This window comes from Stenella coeruleoalba (assembly GCF_951394435.1).
Source record: "Stenella coeruleoalba genome assembly, chromosome: 10".
Lineage (NCBI taxonomy): Eukaryota > Metazoa > Chordata > Mammalia > Artiodactyla > Delphinidae > Stenella > Stenella coeruleoalba.
Window position 1 is genome coordinate 40,221,007 of NC_137156.1, and position 23,412 is coordinate 40,244,418.

Below are 23,412 nucleotides of genomic sequence, written 5' to 3' on the forward strand. Positions count from 1 at the left end.
GTAGGTAGCACACTTGATTAGAAACATTCAACCTAGGGTGAATTAGTTTACCTTTCTTAGGAGCAGACTTAGAGGGAGGGGGAAGAGAAAGGCACGGGGACAGTGGCCTCTGGGAAAGTGGCAGGGTCCAGCGACTATTGGTAATTCAAGGAGGAAGAAAGGGAGACGGGGCATCTGCGGAATCTTCATCTGCCTCACAATTCTGCTTGAGACCAGGCCTGCTCCCACTTGCCCACCATGGCGCCAAGAATCTTTAAAGGAAAGAAGTTCCATCCCGGAAGATTTGCCTAGGCCCATCCCTCAACAGCAGAGGGACTAGGAGCTGGCAGGGGCTGTGGCACCAGCAACCTGAAGCCTGATAAGTGCAGCCTTTGCGGCTCTCCAGCTGATTCATCCAGGCCCATCCATCCCATCACCCTGAGCTCTTTCATCTAACCCCAGGTGTACCTCGCTCTGACACAAGGTGCTACTCACAGAGCTATGCTGAAGAAGAGGCCACCCAAGATCTAGCAGAAAAGCCAACGTTCAGAAAGGACATAGGAAAGAGAATAATTTATCATCTTTGGGCAAAAGACTCCAACTTCTGGGGCAATGTTACGGTGCCCATAAAGCTGAACCGAAGTAGGTGAAAATGTTTCAGTCAAAAATGCGTTATAATTTAAGGCTGTGGAGGTTCGGAGATGACTCTGACCAGCCAAAAGGAGAGACAAAAAAGTAACATGAAGCAGGATGTGTCGAGTGCCATGAGGGCATTAGAGATAAGGAAAGAGGGTCCTCAACCCTGGCTGCACATCAGAGTCAACTCCCCTAGGAGATACCCAAGTGCTACCTCCAGAAATTCTGGTCAGCTGGTCTGGGCTGAGACCTGGTCATCAGTATTTTTCTAAAGTTGCCCAGGTGAGTCTAATATGCAGCCAGGCTGGAGAATCTCCATTAAAGGGAAGATCAGAGGAGGAAGAGACAACTTCTAGCTGTGAACTAGGAAACCCAGGGTACTGTAGCAAACTGCAAGCAAAGAAATGGGATTTGAAATCAAGATCCTAACCTCCAAGTGTGATCTGTGGGTCACAGAATTGCTTGGCTTTTGTTAAAATGCAGATTCTTAGGCCTGACTGCTGACCTATTGAATCCAAATCCTTAAGGTGCTTGATATATTTTTTATTGAATGAATGAATGAGTGGATCAGTAATTGCTCCAATTTATAGACACCCATGAGTCCTAGCTTGAAACAGTTAACGGTTCTTTTCTTTTTGATGTCAAGAACTTCCGGGGTAGGACTAAGGCTTCCTGGGGCTAAGAAGGGAACTGAAATTTGGAAGAGTGCCCCCAAACACCTGCCTCAAATCTTCTGGGCTTCTATTCAGCTCTGCACTCTACTCTCCAACTCTTTGACCCCTCTGCAGCAGTCCACCACGCCCAGTGATCTAATTGCTGTAATTCACACTTAGTCTCCACCTCTCTCAGGCTCTGCAGTCATGGTATCTGCCTGCTAGCTCACCCTAGGAAGTCATCCCAAAGTGAGTGGATGGAGAAGAGGGGGCATACAATTCTAGTTAATGAGACAGGGCAAGAGGGACCTGTGTAGATAGTAAAAGGCTGCATGGGGCTTCCCTGGTGGCGCAGTGGTTGAGAGTCCGCCTGCCGATGCAGGGGACACGGGTTCGTGCCCCAGTCCGGGAAGATCCCACATGCCGCGGAGCGGCTAGGCCCGTGAGCCATGGCCGCTGAACCTGCGCGTCCGGAGCCTGTGCTCCGCAACGGGAGAGGCCACAACAGTGAGAGGCCCGCGTACCGCAAAAAAAAAAAAAAAAAAAAAAGACGCTGCATGGACAATCAGTTTGTCCAACTGATGAAGAGAAAATGGTACTAAGAAACGCCCTATTGTAGAAAGACAATAATCAGCCAGTCCCAGGTTCAAATCCAGCCCTACCACTCTCTAGGGCGTGTTTTCTGATTCTCTTATTTGTTCCTCTTTAAAATGGGGACGATAATCCCTTCTCATGAGAGGCTGTGAACAGCTGATGAGATAATTTGTGTAAAGTACCTAATAAAGCATCAGAAGCTTGAGATGATAATCATTAAATCACTGATTCAGATAACAGGTGCTCTATGACTGGGCTAAGATGGTAGCCACTACGCACATGTGGCTATTTAAATTTAAATTACTTTAAAATTCAGTTCTGTAGTTGTCCTGGCCACAGGCCAAGTGCTCAACAGTCATACGTGGCTAACGGCTACCACAGTGGATAGCACAGGTGTGGAACATCGCAGGAGGTTCTACTGGACAGCACTGCTTTACGAGTTCTGAATAAGGGATACCCTGGGCCCGAGTGGACCAAAAAAACTCCCTGAGGAGTGGGACTCAAGTTTGAGTTTTGGAAGTTGGGTAACCATTAGACAGTTAGAAGGGGAAAGGACATTTCAAGTGCGCTTAAATGCATGAAGAAAGACCAGGCACTCGGAGGTCCAAGTCCTTATTCTCTGTCCCCACATTTGCACATGCCCTCCATGTTGGGGAAAATATCTTTTAACAACTAATTCTAATATTTGAATGGAATCCAAAGTTTTAGATGTTCTTATTGGGTCCCCCGGAGGCAAAGGGACTGGTTGATCACCCCCTTCCCTGTGGTAACCCTTGTGAGTCTTAGCAGGTACAGAGCACTGGGCAATGCCAGTGACTAATAATCATCCTGTTCATCCTGCTTTGAGCCCTCTTCCCCTTCTGTGTCTCTCCATCCCTTCCCCTTCTGTGTCTCTCCATCCCTTCCCCAGCGGCCAGGACAACTTGGAAACTCATCTGGAAGCTCCTCCTCTAGGGCCATCTCAGAGGTACATGCTTGTCTCTGAATCAGCTGGGGCTTTACAACAGTCTACATCAGGCTGGGCTCCGAGTTCTTCCGTTTGCCTCTGATTCAATGCTCACCGGTACTATAGAGTGGATCCTTATGCTGACTGCAGCAAACCCAGGCTTCCTGGCAGAACCTTTAGACCCTTCAGGCAGTTGGGCTTTTCCTGCCATCTTACCCCTCCCCCTCATTCCCTGCTCATAATACTTATCCCTCTCCAACACCTAAACCATTCTACCCCTTTCCACGCATTCACACATCTCATTCTTCACATTTGAAATGCAGTCCTTTCTTTTTTCTTGTAGCCACACTGTTCCCAGCTTCCCAAAACTGGCTCAAAAATTGTCTTCCTGGTAAGCCCTATTCCTGGTAAGTTCCAGGTCCTAGGGGACTCGGTTTGCCTCAGCTCACTTGCAGCTATTACTGAGTTGCTCTGCTAATACTTTAAAGCCATCTTGTGTGGCGTGTTCAGCTTTCCTCACTTGGCTGGTCACTCACTGAGGATGGAATTATTACTTGGATGGAATCTTTTGAAGCAGAACAAGCCTAAAACAGAGCTCTGAAGTAGGGCCCCAAATTATACCCAGTGTCTCCTTTTGCCAGTTCTTTCAGAGCTCCCCCCACATGTGCCCACCCCCAATTTGCCCATGCAGGGATCCCTTCAACACCCATGGGCACAGTCTCATCTTAGTTCATTCTCTCAGGGTGCAGGTGTTTACTAGCTGGCCTGACAAACCAGGTGATACTGTTGGGCAGGAACTGGTTTAGACCAGTGGCTGCACCCTGGGATTCCCAGGGGACCTTTTAAAAAATGTGATTGTCTGGGGACTTCCCTGGTGGCACAGTGGTTAAGAATCCGCCTGCCAATGCAGGGGACATGGGTTCGAGCCCTGGTCCGGGAAGATCCCACATGCCGCGGAGCAACTAAGCCTGTGCGCCACAACTACTGAGCCTGCGTTCTAGAGCCCGCGAGACACAACTACTGAAGCCCACACGCCTAGAGCCCCTGCTCCGCAGCAAGAGAAGCCACCACAATGAGAAGCCCGCACAACGCAATGAAGAGTGGCCCCCGCTCACCACAACTAGAGAAAGCCCACGCGCAGACCCAACACAGCCATAAATAAATTAATTAATTAATTTTAAAAAATGTGACTGACTGGGCACTCTCTTAGACCAGCTGCATCAGGATCTCCAGGGTGAGTCTGGACTGCTCTCTGTCTTCCTTTCCCAACTCAGATAATGTGATAGACTATTTGCCCAAGCTGGGAAGAGACCAGGGGCAACAACATGACAGAATGTTTGAGAAAAGGGGTTCTGGAGTGATACTGTGTCTGTTCAAATGCCAGCTGCATGCATGTCCTTGTGGTCCTGGGCCAGCCTCTGAACTTGCCGGCTCCTTCCTCTGTAGATGGGAATAATGATAACAGCACCTCCTCATGGGGCCACCATGAGTGTCAAATGAGTTAATACTTATCAAGTACTTAGCACTGCAGTACAGGCATACAGTAAATGCTCAATAAAGGTCGTTATTTTATTCCTTCTCTCCAACCTTCTCCCCAGTATCCTTTCTGAACCCCTCTCCCCTTCCCCCTTCCCCTTACCAAAGCCCCATTTGAGGCCTGGTGTGGGGAGATGCGGCACTAGGGGAGCACGTGATGGTACAGGGAATTTGGGGGAGACATATCCTTAAAGGTATCTGTGTCACTGCCTACTCTGCCCATGCTGGGAACTGCCCAAGCAGCAGGTGCAGTGGGTGAGAGGCCAGTTGGGAACCAAAAAGCTGCCCTCCACAATCCTCTGTAAAGGCTGTCCTTTTGTGCCCTTTCCCCCACCCCAGGCACTGGCCTGGATCACAAGCTGAATCAGGGGAGAGTGGTGGCTGCAAAGACACCACAGACAAGCCAAGACCTCCCTGCCTCACCTTCTCCTGGCATGAATGCACAGGTCTGTAACGGCAGCAGCTTTTCCCCGCACCATCTGACGTTTCTTCTGGATTTGCTTCAGCACCTAACAGAGCACTGCATAAATTCTGCTAAACAGGGAGGAGGGGTGGGATGAGGTGGGGGATATGAGGGTTAGAGGACAGACTAGAAAACGTGGATTATTACAACACAGGCTTAAGCATTAAGATTCCCTTCTGAGGATGGGGAAGTGTACCCTAAAAGGGAAGCAGGAGGACCCCCAAATAAACACTTTATCTGCTTCAAAATTTTGCCCAGGTCCAGCTCTGGAATAACCAGGGCAAATGAGCAGGAATGCAGGCTGCAGAGAAGCAGATGCCCGTAGGTAGAGTCTACCCCATCTTGACGTTACTACAGTTGTCACGGTACTACTCAGAGGGGCTGGGGGTAGTTGTGGAAAAATTTGCTGGGCCCAATGCAAAGGTCCAAAGGAGCCTGCTTGGTGTCCTCATGTGCCCACATGGCTGTGGCATCCTTCTTGCCCAGCCAGGATAGCCCAGGATGTTTGCTGTGTCTACCTCATTCCTCTATTTTTCTCTCTTGAAATGCCTCACCCGTCATTGACGACCGAGTGTAGGTGCCACTGCTGGGAAGCTACCTTTGACTGGTGCAGCTTTCTCTAATTTACTCTTTCTCTTTAACTCCGAAGGATTTACTGTCAGGTTCTCTCATCCTCTGACCAATCGCTATCTTGTGATGCCTCTTACATGCTACCTTACACCATTATTTAACTTTTGGTTCCTGTGTATTATCTTCCTATGGAAGCTCTGAGCTCCCTGAGGCCATGGCTTCTGAATCTTTGAAACCTGTACAGCAGCTAGAATAGAGTTGAGCATATTCATTCAACAAACAGTTATTGAGCATTTGCAACATGCCAAGCACTGTGCTAGGCGCTGGGCATTCATCAGCGAACAAGACAGACTAATATATATGTATATATATGTATACATTTTTTTTTTAATTGGGGTATAGTTGTTTTACAATGTTGTGTTAGTTTCTACTGTACAGAGAAGTGGAATTCCTTGTGCTATACAGCAGGTTCTTATTAGTTATCTATTTTATACATATTAGTGTATATATGTCAATCCCAATCTCCCAGTTCATCCCACACACGCCCCCCCGTCCCCGCGCTTCCCCCCTTGGTGTCCATACGTTTGTTCTCTATCTGTGTCTCTATTTCTGCCTTGCAAACCAGTTCATCAAGACAGACTAATATATTAAAAGCATTTAGTAAATATTTGCTAAACAGATGCATGGATGGATGCATGGATAGATGGACGGGTTGGTGGGTGAGGGGATGAGGTCCATACTGTGGCATCCTTTCTGTTCTGTGTTACTGCAGAGAAAAAGCTTCTTTTCTCTCCTGTAACCCCACAACTGTTCTGGGTAGAAGACAGTCCCAAGAAATTTAGTTTTAAGTTAAGGGTAGGGAGACTGGTAACTCAGAAATGGTAAGATACCCACTTAAAGACATCTATTTGGTCATGCTGAAGCCAGAAGAGATGGGACCAACAAATCTAGTATAAGAGGGAATCCTATAGAATACACAGGTCCTCAGGGTCTTCAGATGCTATTTGGGACTACTCAGGCATCTCTTCAGAGTATCCTTGTCAGATAGACGTCCCCCAGCCTCAGTGCTAACACCTTCTCGACAGGACACCAGGGGCCAACGTTCCATTGCTGCTCCTGGTCAGTTCCCCTCTCCTTTCTTCCATGTTGCCTCCCACATCCAAGTAACATCCAGAGTAGAACCAGCTCAGGTTTTGGCCATGACACCCTAACCTGCAGCATGTGCACGTATGTGTACCTGCATATGTGCATATCTGCTCATATGCAGGTACCCGTATGTGCACATGCTGGAGCCTGGCATCCCAGCTCCGGCTTCTCAGGCTGTCTTCCCAATTTGGAACTGGGCTGTGACCTCAGCTGGAGCCTGGGCCCATCCTCAGCCTGGACAAAGCCTAGTCAGGGATGAACAGGCTTGGAGAGAGTCCAGGAAACCACACAGACGACCCTAAGGAGAGGAGACAGAGTATTTTGTTCTTTTTAAAAAAGTACGCTTCCCTCTCCTACAAGCTTAGCCTGCTCAACTGAAGAGCCAGGAAAAGCAGTTGGTGCTTGGTGACTGGAGAGGTGCAGGGCTGAACTTGACAGTGTCCTATCTTATTCCTAATCCAGCTCCTTGCTTATTTGAATGTACCCCTAAATGGACAAGAATTTTCTCCCTTTCAGTGTGGACTAAACCAACAACCCTGAGTCAGAGGTGTTTAGAGGATGGGTAGGGTAGAGGGTAGTGGCAGTGGGGAGGCAAGAACAGAATACCGGAGAGGGAGTCAGGCCGTGGGCTGAGACACATTCCCTTTTCATGATGATCAGTCTTCTCTCTCCAAATTGATGGGAAAAAATAACAAGTTAAACAGTGATGATGTCAGATGATGTATAATTCCGTTAAGCACGCAAAGTTCTTTCATGTAGGCCATTTCATGTGGTTCTCAAACAGTCCTGTCTCTCACTGAATCGATGAGGAACACGCCCAGAGACAGTATCTTGGGAAAGAGAAAACAGCTAGTGCACAGCCAGGACACAGGTTTTCTGACTCCCAGTCTGGCGCTCTCTCAGTATACAATGTATTTTACAAACGTATGAGGGAGGAATCATGCCTTAGCTGTCATCGCACCCCCCCCCCCCCCGCCCATCCCCACCCCGACTCAGCACTTAGTTCAGCATGAAGCAAGCGTCCACTATGGAACCACGGAATGGCCTGGAACTGACATTCGGATGTTCCTGGGAGTAAGTCAGCAGTAGGCATACAGATGCTCCCAGGCTTTGGGCATGGGGGCAGCAGGGAGGAGGGCAGGGCTGTGTGTGGGCCGCGAAGGAGGGTGGTTGCACCATGGTGGGAGCAGACAGAGTTCCAGTGAGGAAGGGGTGGGCAGTGCAGCAGTGGGCAGGTGTCTCCTGCCCTTGGATTCACTAGGCTGGGCGAAGCAGCTGGTTAGAAACAAAAACAAACACCAGGGATACAGGTTCCTGCTGTTAACAGCTTCAAACCGCCAGAGGAAAACTCCAAATAAATATAATTAGAAACTTGTAAAAACGTCCTCTCTGTAAACCTGCTCCCCAGGGTCTACCCTTTAAGCGCCCCCCTTCTCCCAGCTCCCCCCAAGCCCACATATCCTGACACTCCACCCTCTCCGAGGGATTTCTTAGATCTGTTTCCTTATTCTGGATCTTCTCTCCAGCCCAGCAGCTCCTGCCCAGGTCTGTCCTCAGCTGTTACCATCAGTGACCAGAGGCAGATAGCCCCTGGCCTGAGGATCTGACATCCAAACCCCACAGATCTCTAGGGCTATGGTTTTAGCCACAGGGAAACCATAGGTAAGAGTGAGGGCCACCACACCCTATTTAAGGGGCATCATTCTGCCTGTAGGGCCAAATTGCAAAATCCAATGGCAACTACAAGACGGTGCCTTGGTCTGAAAAGGGGAGATGTCTAGGTTGGAGCACAATAGAGAGAGCTAGTCTTCGAAACTGAGACTATATGGTGTGGGGCAAGAACTGGGGCCCTGGGGCCTTGCCCAGAGAGTACTCAGTTCCCAGGACACAAACATTTCAGCTCTACTTCCCAATGCAGTTGGATACACGTACCTTCGCACACACAGAAACACACACGTGTCCTGCGGGGGCTGTTTCCAGGGGCAAATACCCCACTTAAGGACACGGTAAGAGCTATCAGGTATGTGAGGCCCCAGGAAAGTGGGGGTGGGGGTGAACAAAAGAAGAGTAGCCACATGACATAGACTCGGGCAGGAGAGAGTGAAGCAGGGCCCAGGGAGAAAAAGGCATGAGATTCAGGCGAGAAGCCTGGGGAGCCCCAGCTGCAGGACTGGGGCTTGCTATAGTGTCTTCCACCTTCAGCAGGAAGGATTTTGAAGAGATGCATAATCTCAGCGCCGAAAGGGACCCTACTGATACTCTCGTCCATTTCATAAGTGAGGAAGAGAATTTCAGTTATTTCCTCAGAGGCCCCAACCCTCGGGCTCTGCATTTACCTAAAGCCACTGGTACCTACCATACTTCCCACCCTGTGCCATTTGGGGCTAGCAGTATGTGGGCATGAAAAGAAGAGAGTGGCCAGTCTGGTGACAGAGGGGCCAAAGGGGACGAGGAGGGGAGGGGCCACGTTCCCACTTCGTGCAGGCAGCTGGCTCCTCTACCCCTCAAACATCCCTGGGTTGGCAGCTGTATCACTTTTCCCCCCAAGGACCGGCAGCCCCTCTGTTTCCAGACTCCTGTCTAATAACTGAGCCTGAAGAAGCTGTCCCCAGGTCTGGGCCTCTTGTGGGTACCGCCAGCCTCAGAGTAACTCTGCAGTTTCCAGCCCTGACAGGGACTCTTTCTTATGAGTGGTCATGTGCTAGGGGTATGGGACGTCAAAGGAGGCCCACACCCTGACACGCAGGGACCAGAGCCGGGGGTAGGGACTGGGGTTAGTTCAGGCAGCAAGCTCTTTACCTCCATCTTCTCAAGACGGTCTGAAGCCATCCATTCCCTTCCCCCATGCTCAGTTCAAGGCTCGGGACCTAGCCATTCCACTTCTTTACTTCTCCAATGAAAACAAAATGCACGTTGCCTGCTTCCTTTTCCCCCTCACCAGAGCACAGACACACACTCACACACCCTGAGTCATGCACACGCACGCTCACACGCCCCAGTGAGTGCACACCGCGCATTCCCAAACTCACACCCAGGGCCGGCTCCTTTTACAACAGGTCCCAGCCGCTTACATCTCAAACCGGTTCTCATGTGCTCGGATTCCTGAAGGTTTCAGGAAACAGTCTCATTTAGGGGTGCTGATAACTTTCTTCGTTCTCTGCCTGTAGGAATTCTGGCCTCGGTGTCTTCTAGTCCCCTCTCTCTCATTCCACCCTGCAGAGACTCGGGAGATGAAGGGTGAGAAGGGGAAAAGTTCTCCCCTGGCTCCAGGCTTTCCCCACCCCCTTAGAGGACATGTCACTGAGAGAAGAGAGGTCAAAGGGATTCCTGAGGAATTTCTAAGCAGTCCACCCCCACCTCTCCACCCTTCTGGAAAAATGAGGGGTGGGGGTCAGGCTTAAAGGGAAGATCAGGCTGCAAGAGTGAAGGCTGCCTCTCCCTCTCTCTCCCCAGTGTGGCCTGGATGGGGCACGGGCAATAGCCGGCTGCCCACGGGGCCACCCTCACCCGCTGACACCGTTATGGTTTTCATTTCATATTTTGGAGGGAGGGGCTAGGAGGAACAGTCCCCTCACTGTAAGAGCCGGCCACAGGAGCCCAGGGAAGCGGGGAGGAGAGGAAACAGCCACATTAAAGAGGAAGAGAGGCGTGGGGGAAAGAGAGAGAGACACACACATACACCCAGACAGAGACCCGGAGAGACGCATCGAGACAGAGAGACACTGTCTGCTGCCAGATGAACGCTCTCAGTCCCAGGGATGGTGTTACTTGGAAGCTCTAAATATACGACTTTATCAAAATTCTATCCCTAATGAGGAGAGGAAACAACCAGGTAAACTAAATGGCCAGGCTGGCTCTCCCAGCCGGCCCTGGGGACAAGTTTTCCCCAGGAGGCCAGGAGACCTTTTCATTCAGCTGTAACCTGAGCCCCATGCAAGGATTAGGTCTTTTTAACCACTGCTGCACACCACCACCCCCCCTCAAAAAAAACAAAGCAAATTAATGCTTTTAAGTTAACAATTATCCTGGTTATCCAGTCTGTCTACTTTAAAATACACAGACAGGCACTTGAAAAACACTCAAAATCATGTACCCTCATGCTCACTCATTCCCAGTCACACACACAGTTCTCAAAGACACTAAAACATCTGTATACATGCTTAACAACTAACTCACAACAGAGACATACACCAGCTATGTCACCTGTGGGTGATCATGGTAAACCTCACACACACACACACACACACACACACACACACACACACACACACCTGCATACTCAGGGTTCCCTTCTGTGTCCCTCCCCTCCTCTCCATTCCACACCACTTTGGTTCTCCCCTGGTGAATCTCTGGAGAAAAGGGACAGAGGCCCAGATATACCCCGTGCTATAGTAACTCTTGGCAAGATACTTGCCAAGGTTATTTGTATTTTAAAGACTTGCTAGAGCTTCATTTAAAAGCATGTGGCATTCAAAGCACACCTTCTGGCACTGGTGATACCCTGGAGATATGTCTGAGAGCAAGGAATGTCCACAGCACCGTCTATGACCCTGCCCGGTCAATACTTGTCCTTCCTGCAATATTGGCCTGTAGATTTGGGACCAGAGATGTCCCCCTATACCAGCAAACCTGTTGTGAGGCAACTCTAGAAGACCAGGTTGATAAATTTCCTGAATAGTAGGGTTAAAGGTAGCTGAAACGACAGGCTTGGAATCTACGCCCAGCCAGACTCAGGGATCAGAAGGAAGATGTGAAGCTAACTGCAGCCCAGTGGCTCAAATGTGAGATAAGCAGTGGGCAAAACTATAGTCTGTAAGCTCCTTGAGGGCAGGGCCTCCGCTCTGGCTGCGTTTCCCACAGCAGCAGCGGGATGAAATGCAAGAGGGAGCCCTGAAGTACCTCCGAGAGATTCTGAGTCCCTCTGTCCCTGAAGGATAGGTTGATCTCTCAGGCTTGAAAGCCTTGGCTTGACGGCACCTGTCCCTTCTCGGAGTCTCCATCTGCCCCACAAACCCCCCCTGAATATACTGCTTGCTCCTCCGTTTGGCCCCGGCCTCACTAGGCCACTACAGACACTGGCTTCAACTTGAAAGAGGCCCTTATCTCGTCTCCAGATTACTGCATGAAATCTGTTCCTTCCTTCAGACTAAACTCCCTAGCTAATTCCATGTTATGAGTAAGTCAGCATGCACTACAAAAACCACCTTTGTTTATGAAAACACAAGCAAATCCACAGTGGGAGAGGGGCTACTCCCAGCCTGGGGGTGGCAGTGGTAGTGGGCTGTCTGGAACCAGGACTAGAGAAGAGGCAGTTTGGGGTTGGAAGGGGTGGGGGTGGGGTCTGGTATTTGACAGCCAAGGGTCTCTAGTGTTTGGGTTCTGTTAAAGGACAGGTTGGAGGAGGAAGGGGGTAGTTGGAGAGGCAGTGCTTGGGGAGAAAAGGATGACACTGATATAGCACCTTCCTTTTAAGAGAGTGGGAGCCCATCGAGGACACAGAGCAGCTTACGAGCCAAGTGCTCAGACTCCAGGACACAGCGATCCGACTGCCAGAGACTCAGACTGCCCCAACTCCCAAGTTCAACTTTCCCTGGTGGCCCAGCCACCTCCACACCCCAACTTGGCTTCAAGAAGCCCCTAGGACAATAGGCAGAATCATATTCTCCTGGGCAAAGCTGTGGCATGAGGAATTTTCTTTTTGTCCATATAAATCTCTTCCTGGGTGAGGACTCGATGGGGGAAGGGTGCAGCAGGAGGTCAAGGGGGAGGGGAGTCTGTCCCCAAGAGAACTGTAGCCCACCAGCCTGGTTTCTGCCAGCACAGCCTTGGGACTGGCCAGGCAATGAGCCTGGGGTCAGGGATGGGGGCGGGAGGGCCTCCCTGTCTCTCTCTAATTCCTAGAGGGATCTGTCAGAGCTCCCCAGCCTGGAATTTTACTTTGTTATTTTAATGCAATTCTGACCTGGATTTAAATGGAATTGGAAACCCAAGGCCTTAATAAATAAATATTATGATAAGAAATGAAAGCCATGCAAGACGAAAGAGATTTCCCCCCAAACAGGCAGAAATGCGACATTCTTGCCGGGAGCCAGAGTCACAGAAATTTTCTTCTCTTCTTCAGCCCCCTACCATCCAGAGGGAGACAGTTGGTTTTTTGGTTTTCCTTAAAAGATCCTATCTTTGTTTAACATTTTTCTGATAAGACAACTTCGAAATTTCTGTCTAACTTTGAAGACTGGGGGCGAGGGGAAGAAATATAGCATGGCTGAAAAAGTTTTCATTCTTTCAGTCTGTCCAGGCCAGAACTTAAGTTTTCTGACAATGTTTGAGAGGAGAGAAGATTCTCTCTCATACTTCTGGAGGACAAGAAGTCTTTGGAAGATGCTGGGGTGAGAATGAAGTCAGGCAGAATTCTGAGATGCGTGGTCACTTCTGCCCAGGGCTCCCCAAACTTCTCACTCACCCGCACCGCCCCTGGCTCCTCCAGCCTTTCGCCTGGGGCGCAGCGCCCAGAGGTCAGGCCCCCAGCCGAGGAGTGCGGGTGCACAGTGCCCGCTCCTGACAGCAGCACGCCTCCCAGCACCTGCCCTGCCCCTCGGAAATCGCGCCCCCGCCCTCGGGCCCTGCAGCCCAGGCAGCCCGGCGCCCGCGCGCCCCTCCTTCCTTACCTTGCACGGCTTTGCTGTGCTGGGCGGCGCGGGCGTGGACCAGCAGGACTAGCAGGCAGAGCCCGGGCACGCGTCCCGAGCCCATGGCTGAAGCTACGGGCGGCCGGGCGGCCGGGGCCGGTCTCGCGGCCCGGGGAGGGCGGAAGCGGGCCGGGCCCCCTCGCGCCGGAGGGGGAAGGGGAGGGGGTGCCCCGCCGGGGCCGGGCCGGGGGGTGCGGGCGCGGGGCGCGGACCGCGGCGCCCTTGGCGAGAGGCTCCCGATGCTGCCGGCTTCTCCCGGCCCGACGCCGGGGAGAGCGAGGCGGAGAGCGGGACGAGGCTGGGGGCGCCCGGCGCCGCTGACGGAGGGGAGCCCCCGCCCTCTCCAAGCCCGGCTCCGCTAGCGGCGGCGGCGGGGCTGCTCCGTATAATCCCACCCAATTCCCAGCTTCGTCTGGAGAGAGCTGCAGCGGAGAGCGCGCAGAGCCCGAGCGAGGGACCTGAGAAAGGGGAGGGGAAACGCAGCGCCAGAAACACGCCCTTTCTGCCTCTCTTTCTTCCTCCCTCGCTCTTTCTCCTTCTCTCAGGCTCCGTCTCTTTTTCTTCGCCTTTCTCCTCCTCCTCCTCTTTCTCCTCCTCTCCTCGCTCCTTTTCGTTTTCTTCCTCCTCCCCCTCCTCCTCCACCACCTCCTTTTCCGTGCCCTTTTTTCTTTCAAATGGGGCCTCGGCGCGGCGGCCGCTCCCCCTGCGCGCCCGGGCGCGGCGGCCCCCTCCCCAGGCTGCCGGGCCGCTGCCTGCAGGAATTTACAATCCGGCGCTGGGGGAGCGGGCCCGGTCTCCATGGAGACGGCTTCCCCGGGAGCAGGGAGGTCAGGCGCAGACCGCGCACAATCAATGGATCAATGCAAGCACCGCTCGGCTCCAGACCAAACAGCACCCGGCTCCGGCTCGTCCTCTCTACCGGCGGAAAGAGTGGGGGAGCTAGGGTGCGCCCCCGCGCTCGCACGCGATGAGGGCTGTGCGACGCAGGTTTGCACTCACACCTACAACAGGAGACAAAGAGAGTGAAGGGTGTCGGGGAGGCTGGGCTAGACCGGACGGGCACTCAGGCTCGCTCGCCGGCACAGCCCGACACGCGGGACACAGCCACACGGGACCTCGAAAAACTGAGAGCGGCTCCGACAGCGGGTCGAGTTACGCCCTCCCAACTCGCACCTCCACCACAGACCCCACACCCTCAGGACTCAGTCCCCAATTCGTAGTGCCGAGTCCACTTTAATTGAGGACCAAGAAGAAAGTAGCCTTTCCCCAGCTGAAACTGCCAGCTCCAGGGCAGACTCCCTTGCAGTTAAGGCCTCGGAGAGAGCCCACCCGGCACCCTACCCGCACAGACCTGGGTTTATGTATAAAAAACAGTCACATGCGCTTAGCACAGGGGCAAAGGCTAACACGCAGAAATCTGCCTATGTGTGTAAACACAGAGACCCAAAGATAGGCACAACATTCTCCTCCATACCTGCCCTCCCACCTTCAAGATGTGGTCCCCACCAGAACATTCTTAAGCCTTCATCCTTCCAACTTGCAGGAGCAGAAAAGGAAAGATAAACGATATTTTTAAAAATAGGGGCAAAGTATGCCAAAGGAGCAGTGTCCCTGAACCGTGGACAACACCTCCTGACGCATTTACCAGCTCTGCATCTTCTCTCCTTCCATTCTAGCGGAAAGATGAAGGACCTCTTGAAAGGTGGTGAGAGCTTTCTTGGAGTATGGAGCTTTGGTCAGAATGAGACTGCCAGGCCCCAGCCAGCTACTTATGCTTCAGAGCCAGTCTTCTGCAGGGAAGAGAACTTTGGGACACAGACTGACCTCAGAGAGCCCTCAGGGTACCCAGGAGGAAGGGACAATGACCGGGCTCCCCCTGAAAATAACTCAGTTCTTAGACCCTTGACACTGACAGCGCACATCAGCTGGGGTGACAGCTCTGCTTTGTCAGAAGCTTCCTTAACCCCCAGGGAGAAGAACTGAGCCCTTCCTCCCCTAGCGATCGAGTGGAAAAGTAGGAGGATGCAAACAGACTTGGGCATCTGGGTTTCTCGTCCTGGTTCTATCCCGGGACAAAGATTACCTTTGGGCAAGTCACACCTCAGTGGGCCTCCGTGTCCTCATCTAGAAAACAAGATGGCAGGTTAGCTCAGTGATGGGAAGGAGACAGTGTCCTTAAGAAGCCTGGGGAAGGAGGCCTTGGGAACCACTGCATGGCATGAGAGATGACGGTTGGGATGGGAGCACATAGACCACGGGAATGGTGTGGAGGCCACAAAAGGTTGGGTCAGATGATCTCTGAAGTCCCTTTCAGCCCTGTCACTCTAGGACTCCCTCCCTCCTTCATTACATTGGCAAACCCCTCCCCTTGAAGCAGTTTTGCCTGCTGTCACCAATTATGTGTAGGGCTAGAGGACAAGTGCAAACCTGCCATCCTCTCTGCCCCAAACAGGAAAGTGGTTAAAAAGAAAGAAAGAAAAAGAATTGGAGGTTGCCAGACGGTGCCAGATCAACATGGGGGCACAGAGCCTGATTAGCTCCCCCAAGGCAGGGAAGGGAGATTGCACTGTGCTTGCTTTGTCTCTGCCTTGCTTTGGACACTGGTGTGAGGTCCTCTGGGTCCCTAGGGAGGAGGGCTCCTGCCCACCCTCTAAACCACAGGTGAGGTGGGCATTGAGGATTCCGTATGGGCTGATTAACAGGTTAACTCAGACCTTCTCTCCAGTTCAGCATGATTTCCTGGTCCTCTGAATGTGGACATTGACCTGGCTTGGTGGGGAGTGGTGGCGGGAGAGTGGTGGGCCTCACCTTAGCCACTGTATCTCTGGGAGGCTCAGTGTCTTTGACTCTAGTTTCCTTTTTTCCCCTCATTTTCCTCTGTTCGTCTCCTCTGCTCCTCTAGGAAGGTGAGTTTTCTCCACATCTGGGCAGAAGAGGCAGTTCCCTGCCCAGCTCCCCACCATCCAATCTGGTACCCTCAGCCCTTCAGAGGATTCTATAGGAGCAGAAACAGTCTTATATCACCAGGGTACTGTGAATCGGGGTGCGGGTCACATTGCCCTATGCCCTGTTCACTTCTGCAGGGACTCACAACCAGATAGGGACTCAGGAAGATGACAAGGAAGGAATAATGAGATGGCTCGTGCAAGCGCTACTACAAAAGCAGCAGCACATGCCATACTGGCGGGGGCAAAATATCCCTGCGTTCTCTAGGCCTCCCACACTCACCTCAGGCGGCAGTTTGCTCTGGGGCTTTACTTTCCTTCAGGGAGACCTCTGACGTTCACTTGGTTCTAATTTCTCTTGCAAATGTCTAGAGAGAGGATGGGGTTGGGGGGCCCATAGCCAATACATCTTGATTCTGATCCTGCTTGTAAGGACACCTCTGCCAGGGCTCTGTCACGTTCAGGGACTTCACCTCCCCTGCCAACTCTCCTTCCATGAGGCTTTGCTTTTTCTCTCTGCTCCTGAGCTTCCCCATCTGTAAAATGAAGCCAGTGCTTCTATCTTGACAGGAAATTATAGTCTTAACGGAGAACATGTACATATTGAAACAACACTACCCCAAGTTCAACACTACCCCAAGTTCTATTTTGGGTGATTTATTTCATTTCTCTGAGCCTCAGCTTTCTCATCTAGAAAATGGGTAGGCTCATACAACCTCATAAGTGAGGCATAAATCACTGTTTAACTACATGGGCCTTAGAGTAAAATAAAACTGCAGTTCAAATCTCCGTTGTGTGACTCTGATAAATTACTCAGTCCCAGTGAGCTTCAGTTTTCTCTTATGACAAAAGGAATAAAAACCTCATAGGGTTATGGTGTTAATTAAATGAGATAATGAATGGAAAAGCCCTGGCACATAGTAGGCATTCAATAGGTGGTGGCTACTGTTGTTATTTCCACTACTTCTCAGAAGGAACAAAGGCCACAAGTGTTTGATAGTAAAGGTATAGTAGTGCCTGGGAAGGAGCAGTCTTGTCCCAGGCCAGAGTTTGACGCAGCTGGGTATGAGTGCGGCTAACTGGGCTCGAGCCTCACCACCCTCCCTAGGTTCCTGTCTGTCACACATTCCTACTGAAAAGTTTCCAAAAATGCCATGCATTCCAGCACACTGCCCTTGTCAGCAGCACTTCCAAATTGGAAAGTTGGAAGGAAACTTACCTACCAGGTAGAGTAGCTCCGGAACCCCTCTTTCCGAACCACCTTGCACCTCCTACCCTGCCTTAAGAAGGCACAGACACACTGAGACACAAATTAGAGCTCATGCTGCCATTTACTCAGTGCTTTTCTCTGTGCCAGGCACTCCACCACTAGCTGATCAGGCAAGAACTGTTATCCTCATTTTGTTGTTGGGAAAACTGAGGCTAAAGTAAGGTCAACCTGCCCAGATGACCGACTAAGAAGGGACAAAGCCAGGACTTGGGGCCCAGGCTTGGCTCTGAAATGTGTATACCCTCTCCATTCTCTATTCTGCCTCCTCTGAAAACACAGAGAACCAGTATATTCTTGCTACCGTTACAGTTTAATCATTTGGGGCAGACCAGCCCCTTCACACACAAGAGGTAAGAGGACAGTACCCTTACTCTGGAGGCTCATACAGAAGTAAAATTTCAGAAGACTTTAGCCATCAACTTGTCTAATGATGAGAGGTCACATGACTGCCCTCGGTCACACAACATATTAAAGAGGCAAAGCTAGAAGCAGAATGCATGTCTCCCCTGACTTCTGACTCCTGGGTCAGTGCTCCTTAGTCAGTACCCCAGAGCTGCCAGTCTCCCTTCCAGTTCTCCCTTTTCCTGATGATTTGATCAGTCACGAATCCTTCTGTCAAGAGGCATATGGTACTTGTCTCATATCCTCCCCCCCAACACACACTGTCCTAGGCCCCCTAGAGTGTACAAAAGAAATAGAAAATGTGATCCCTGATCAAAGAGGTGTATCAGCACCAGTGTATGATTTCAGACCTTCACATCACAAGAAAAATCCCCCAAATGCCCTGAGTCTTACCAGGAAGGCAAGATTTGTATATGCAAAACAACATCTGAATGCAACATCAAGGAATCCAGACAGAGTGCCAGAGAAAGTCAGAGGAAACAGGAGTCGATCATCCAAGAAGGCTCTGTGGACATTAGGAGGGATTTGAGGTGAATTTTTTTTTTTTTTTTTTTTTGCGGTACGCGGGCCTCTCACTGTTGTGGCCTCTTCCGTTGCGGAGCACAGGCTCCGGACGCGCAGGCTCAGCGGCCATGGCTCACAGGCCCAGCCGCTCCGCGGCATGTGGGATCCTCCCGGACCGGGGCACGAACCCGTGTCCCCTGCATCGGCAGGCGGACTCTCAACCACTGCGCCACCAGGGAAGCCCTTGAGATGAATCTTGATGACACTTAGAAAGAGATGGACAAGATAGAAATATAAACAAAAATCAGTGATTGACAGATGGAGAGAAAAAGAGAATAGTCAGAACAACAACAACAACAATAAAAGAAATAGACGAAAGAAGGGCGGAGCATATGCTAGGTCAGTGGACAGCTTGACTCTGGTTGGTCCTTGTTTCCCACCTGTCCAGGATGGCTGAGCAGCCATTTGGCCAGATAAGCTGAAGATTGGAAGTAACTCTCTCCCAAAGTCTATTCCGGCCCTGGGATTCCAGGAGTAACTTTTTCCAAGGCCCTTGGTCTTGTCTTTGTGGAGAGGTCTGCCGGCAGTCCTGCCAGGACCTGGTGGGGAAGGGGGGTAGCCTGGTCCGAACAGCCCACACCTGTTCCAGCCTCCCTACTTGGGCAGCCTCCTTGGCCCCTCATCCTGGTGTCCGCCCAGCCCTTCCTCCCTGCCCACCCCCACACCTGAGTCGCTTTGCCACCTGCTTCCTCCCCACCTGCTCCCTGGCTGCTTCCATGAAGGAAACAAAAATCTCCAACCTGCCAATTGGCATGAACACTGATGTGTGGTTCCAGACTTCTCCACATCACAGGGCTGGTCTCCAAACTGCCCTGAGCCTTTCCTCTGTCACCTTCTACACAGCTGCTCTTCCAAACTTTGGATTCCCCTCCACCAACCTCGGCCCCCTTACTTCTCCAGTCAGTGCTCTCAACTCCTGTTTCATTGAGAAGCCAGAAGCGATGTGGCATGAACTTCCTAACTCCTGTCCCCCTCTCCCTCCACTGCTGGGAGAGGGGTCCCTTTTTTTGGCTAAGGTCAGTCCCACATACATGGGCAAGGACCCCAACCCCTCTTGCCCCTACAGGGAGCTGATACTGTCAGTTACCCCCTCCCTCTCCTGAATCCCTCACCTCATCTCCTTCTCCTCCTGTAAACACAGTGTAACCTGCATCATCCCACAGCAGCAACAACAAACTTCCCTAGACTCTGCTGCCTCTTGTCCTTCCAGTCTCCTGAACTTCTAGGAGGAGGACTCCTGCTCTCCATCTCCCCTGCTTCCTTCACCCCTCGCCCTTGTGCAATCCGGCCCAGGCCCACTCTAACACCCCTCGGCTAGGTCTCTGCCGACTTCCCCATCTCCATATCTGGGGCTGCCCGCCGGTCCTTATCTAGCCTGACCTCTCTGCATCATTAGATGCCTCTGAACATTTCCCTTCTTGGAATCCTTTCTTTCCCCCAATATCCTGCCAGCCACTCTCCCTCCACTGGCCTCTTAAGTGCTTCTAGCTTGGCTCTTTTCCCTTCTTACACTACGTGACCTTCCCAGGGACTCTAACCCAGGGATAGCAAGGGTGGAGGAAAGAATATTGGTTTTGTGGTCAGATGGTTCTAAGTTTAAATCCCATCCCCAACAATGAGTGAGTTTGAGTAAGTTTCTTTACCTCTCTGAGCTTCAAATTCCTCATCTAGAAAATGGGAGGATAAAATTCTGACCTTGCAGGTTGTTGGAGGGTTACTGATAGGTCGTGTGGAAGGTCCAGCACAAAGTAGGTGCACGGTTTGCCCCACATTGTGGGGCATTATGGCTCCAACTATCACCAATGTGCTGATGACTCCCAAATGTATATCCCTAGCCCCAACTTTCCTTCTAGCTCTAATTCTATACGTCCAATTTTCAGATCTGTATCTCTAACTCGTCCTATATTTTTGCCCACTTCTAGATATTTCTATTGGTATTTCTCAAGACCTCAAGTTGAACCGACCCCCAACCAAACATTGTCCCTCTCAACACTTTCCCCTGACCTGTCCTCTTCCTGATCTCCACCTTGAGGTTAACAGCCCCATAACCCACTCAGCAGCCCCAGCTGGATTGCTCAGAATCTGAAAAGACTCTCTCCTCCTTCCCCATCTAACAGGTCAACAGGTCCTGAGGGTGAAACTTCTGAAACCTCCCTCGATCTCACGCCTCCCCTCCACTCTCCATGCCCTCACCACTCCCCTTGCTGCTGCCTCAGTCCAGGCACTCGATGTGTCTCCCGTGGACCACTGTCTGACAGGGTTAAGTTCCAGCTCCTTAAGGTGACATACATGGCCCTCTGTACCAGTCCTGAATGCTCCTCTCCAATGACATTTCATGTCTCTCTTCTGATCTCACCACCAGTACACCCAAGCCATGCCATGCCTGGCACATGTTCTTGCCAGCTGGAAAACCACTACTACCCTTCAAGATCCAGCTTAAATGTACCTTGTTTATGAAGTCTTATTACTGCCCCCACAGGCTTGGCACTCAGTGGTCCTTGAAACCTATCCCTGTGACGGCTCTGGCTGTGCTGTGCTGTGCTATGATGCTCTGTTTCCTTTCACTAGTCTGGCAAACATTTGAGGGCAGGACCCATGGTGGTCACCACTGTATCCCCAGCCCAAGCATATGCCTGGCACATAGTTGCTCAGTGAATGTTCGCTGAATGAATGAAAGAGTGAAGGAATGGTGAGCTCATGGGAATCCATCCCAAGGAGAGGTCGAGCATCCCTGACCTGTCTTCCTGCCTCCCACCAGCCTGAGTTGGGTTGCCTAAAGGACTGGTGGCAGAAAAGGGTGTTAAATGGAGGGGCAACGTGGAAACCAGGGGCAGTGTGGAGATGCCAGGCTGAAGAGAGATCACAAAGATGCAGGGGACCTAGGAGGGGACTCTTCTGGCCAGAGACTCTGAGATTCTGGAAGACAAAGAATCAGGGCTGGAATCTTCCAAGTCAGAGCTCAAGACCTCCTCAAGTTTTGGAGAACTGGATGATGGCAGTCTGGATAGAGCGGCCAGAGGCAAGAAACTGGGGAGAGAATCAATGATCCCAGAGGCCTGGGACCAAAGTGGATGGGGCGAGGTACACAGGTGAGTTCCCCATCTGAACCTTGGAGAAGCAGACTCAGGAGGCAGAACCCTCATCATCTCTACCCCTTCATCAAAGATCTTTCATACTGATGCTTCAAATCCCATCATTAGAAGATAAACTCCTTTGAGCTAAACTTGTGTTTCTTGGGTTCCAAATATAAATATCCCTGTAAGAGGGGGTGGTAGGATTAGTCCTTTGTGAGTTGAAACATTACTTATCAGCTGAAGCCTTAACAAAGGTGTGGCAAAGGAGGGGCTATGGGAACACTCACTGAACTGCCTAACTTTATAGCTCTCCTCCCCAGATCGCCACTGGGTTCCCTCCCCAGAGGAAAAGATGGAGAGATGGAGGGGGACCTCTCCAACTAACACTATAATTCCTATGGGTATCCTGGATTAAAGAAAGGATGAGTGGAGGTATTGGGGCAAAGTTCAAGGTACTCATGAACCAACTCATAAAGTGAATTGCTGTAAAATAAAACTCAGTTCCCCCAATAGCCTCTATTATATTTTCCAAGGAGGGCCCTTACAGGACTGAGAATCCTTTTAGAAGAAGCTGAAAACCCGTAACAAGGAAGGGCTTGGAATCCTTGCCAGCTCTGTGCTTATGCTGAGTGTTGATACCCTGACAAAAGTTTGCCTCCCTTATTTGTTAAGAGGCTCTCCCTTCTTCATGCCACCACTTCTCTGTCCTAGGCATCCGCCGAGCTGGCTCGGCAAAGCTAAGGGGCATCAGCCAGGTTGCGATTCCTTGGTGTCTCGCCCCGGTCTTGCAAAAATTGGTCTGCAGGAGGCTTCAGTGCTCTGAAGGAGAACAAGCCCTGACCTTGACTCAGGCCTAAGGGCTACTGAGGAGAGAGCGGAACTCATTCTAGTCCTCTTCTGCCCTTACCCGCCCCTCCACATCCTGGTCTGGTCCTGCTGGGGCTGACTGAGAAATTCGGTTGCTTCTCTCTGGCGGACCCAAGCTGTAATGCTACCCTTTACCAGTAGGTGCCGCCGTCTAACATACCATCCTCCAGTCCTTGGTGAAGTCCTGAAATCAGACCTTGGGGAGCCTACTCAAGGCACCCAGTGCTTCAAACAATTTGCAGTTGAAATTATTATAAATGAGATACTCCCACGTCGGTGAAGTTAAGATGTGGAATTAATTGTGTGTTTCTGTATAACCATAGATTCAATTTTTAATGAGTTTGACATTCATTTTGCGCTGTGTGCCAGGAACTTAAAGGATGTGGGAATTCAAAGATGACATAGTTTCTCTTTTAGAGCTCATAATTAGGTAGCAGAGAGGAATTTGCATCTAAATAATTAGAATGTAAGGCAGAGCATGGTAAATACCCCAATACGGAGGTGCCAGCATAAAATTCTACAGTAATGAAGGCATAAAAGAGACAGATTAATTCCAGCTGGAAGCCTGCGGACGACTCAGAGGGGAGGGTTTCAAGACGACCCCAGAGAATACATAGAATCCCATACATGGAGCTGGGTGAAGAGGGCAAGGGCTTTCCAAGTGGTGGAAACGAGGTGAGCAAGGACTTGGAGGGGGAATGTCTACTGGGAATTAACAATGTGGTTCAACCAGAGACAAGGATTTGAGGGGGTGGGGAGGAAGATCTGAAGGGTGGGATGGGCCAGACGATGAAGAACCTGTTCCCACCTGGTGCTAAGGGGTCGACCTCGTTGCATAGGCTCCAGGAACCCTGAGGACTTTGAAGCAAGGCAGCAGCATGGCTGGCTCATGTCATGAATTGACTTTCTATGCTCTGGGCTTTATGTACTCTGCAGGATTTCTTATTTCATCATGGATGCAGGAAGAGAACAGAGCAGAAAGGGGGAAAGGGGACAAGAAAAGAAGTGCAAGGGAGGGAAATAATGGTTAGAAGGAAAAGAAAGATGGAGGAGGAGGAGAGGGAGCAAAAGAGGAGGC

At 51.1% G+C, this 23,412-nt stretch overlaps 1 protein-coding gene across 1 annotated transcript in view; it reads right to left on the bottom strand.

Annotated features, from left to right (window-relative positions):
• Positions 1 to 13,854, bottom strand: part of SCUBE3 (signal peptide, CUB domain and EGF like domain containing 3) — a 34,074-nt gene extending 20,220 nt beyond the window's left edge. The window contains exon 1 of the mRNA XM_079935333.1: positions 13,192 to 13,854. Coding sequence (XP_079791459.1) covers positions 13,192 to 13,276 — 85 coding nt within the window. The 5' untranslated portion in view covers positions 13,277 to 13,854. The remainder of the gene's footprint in view (positions 1 to 13,191) is intronic.
• Positions 13,855 to 23,412: the final 9,558 nt, after the last annotated feature.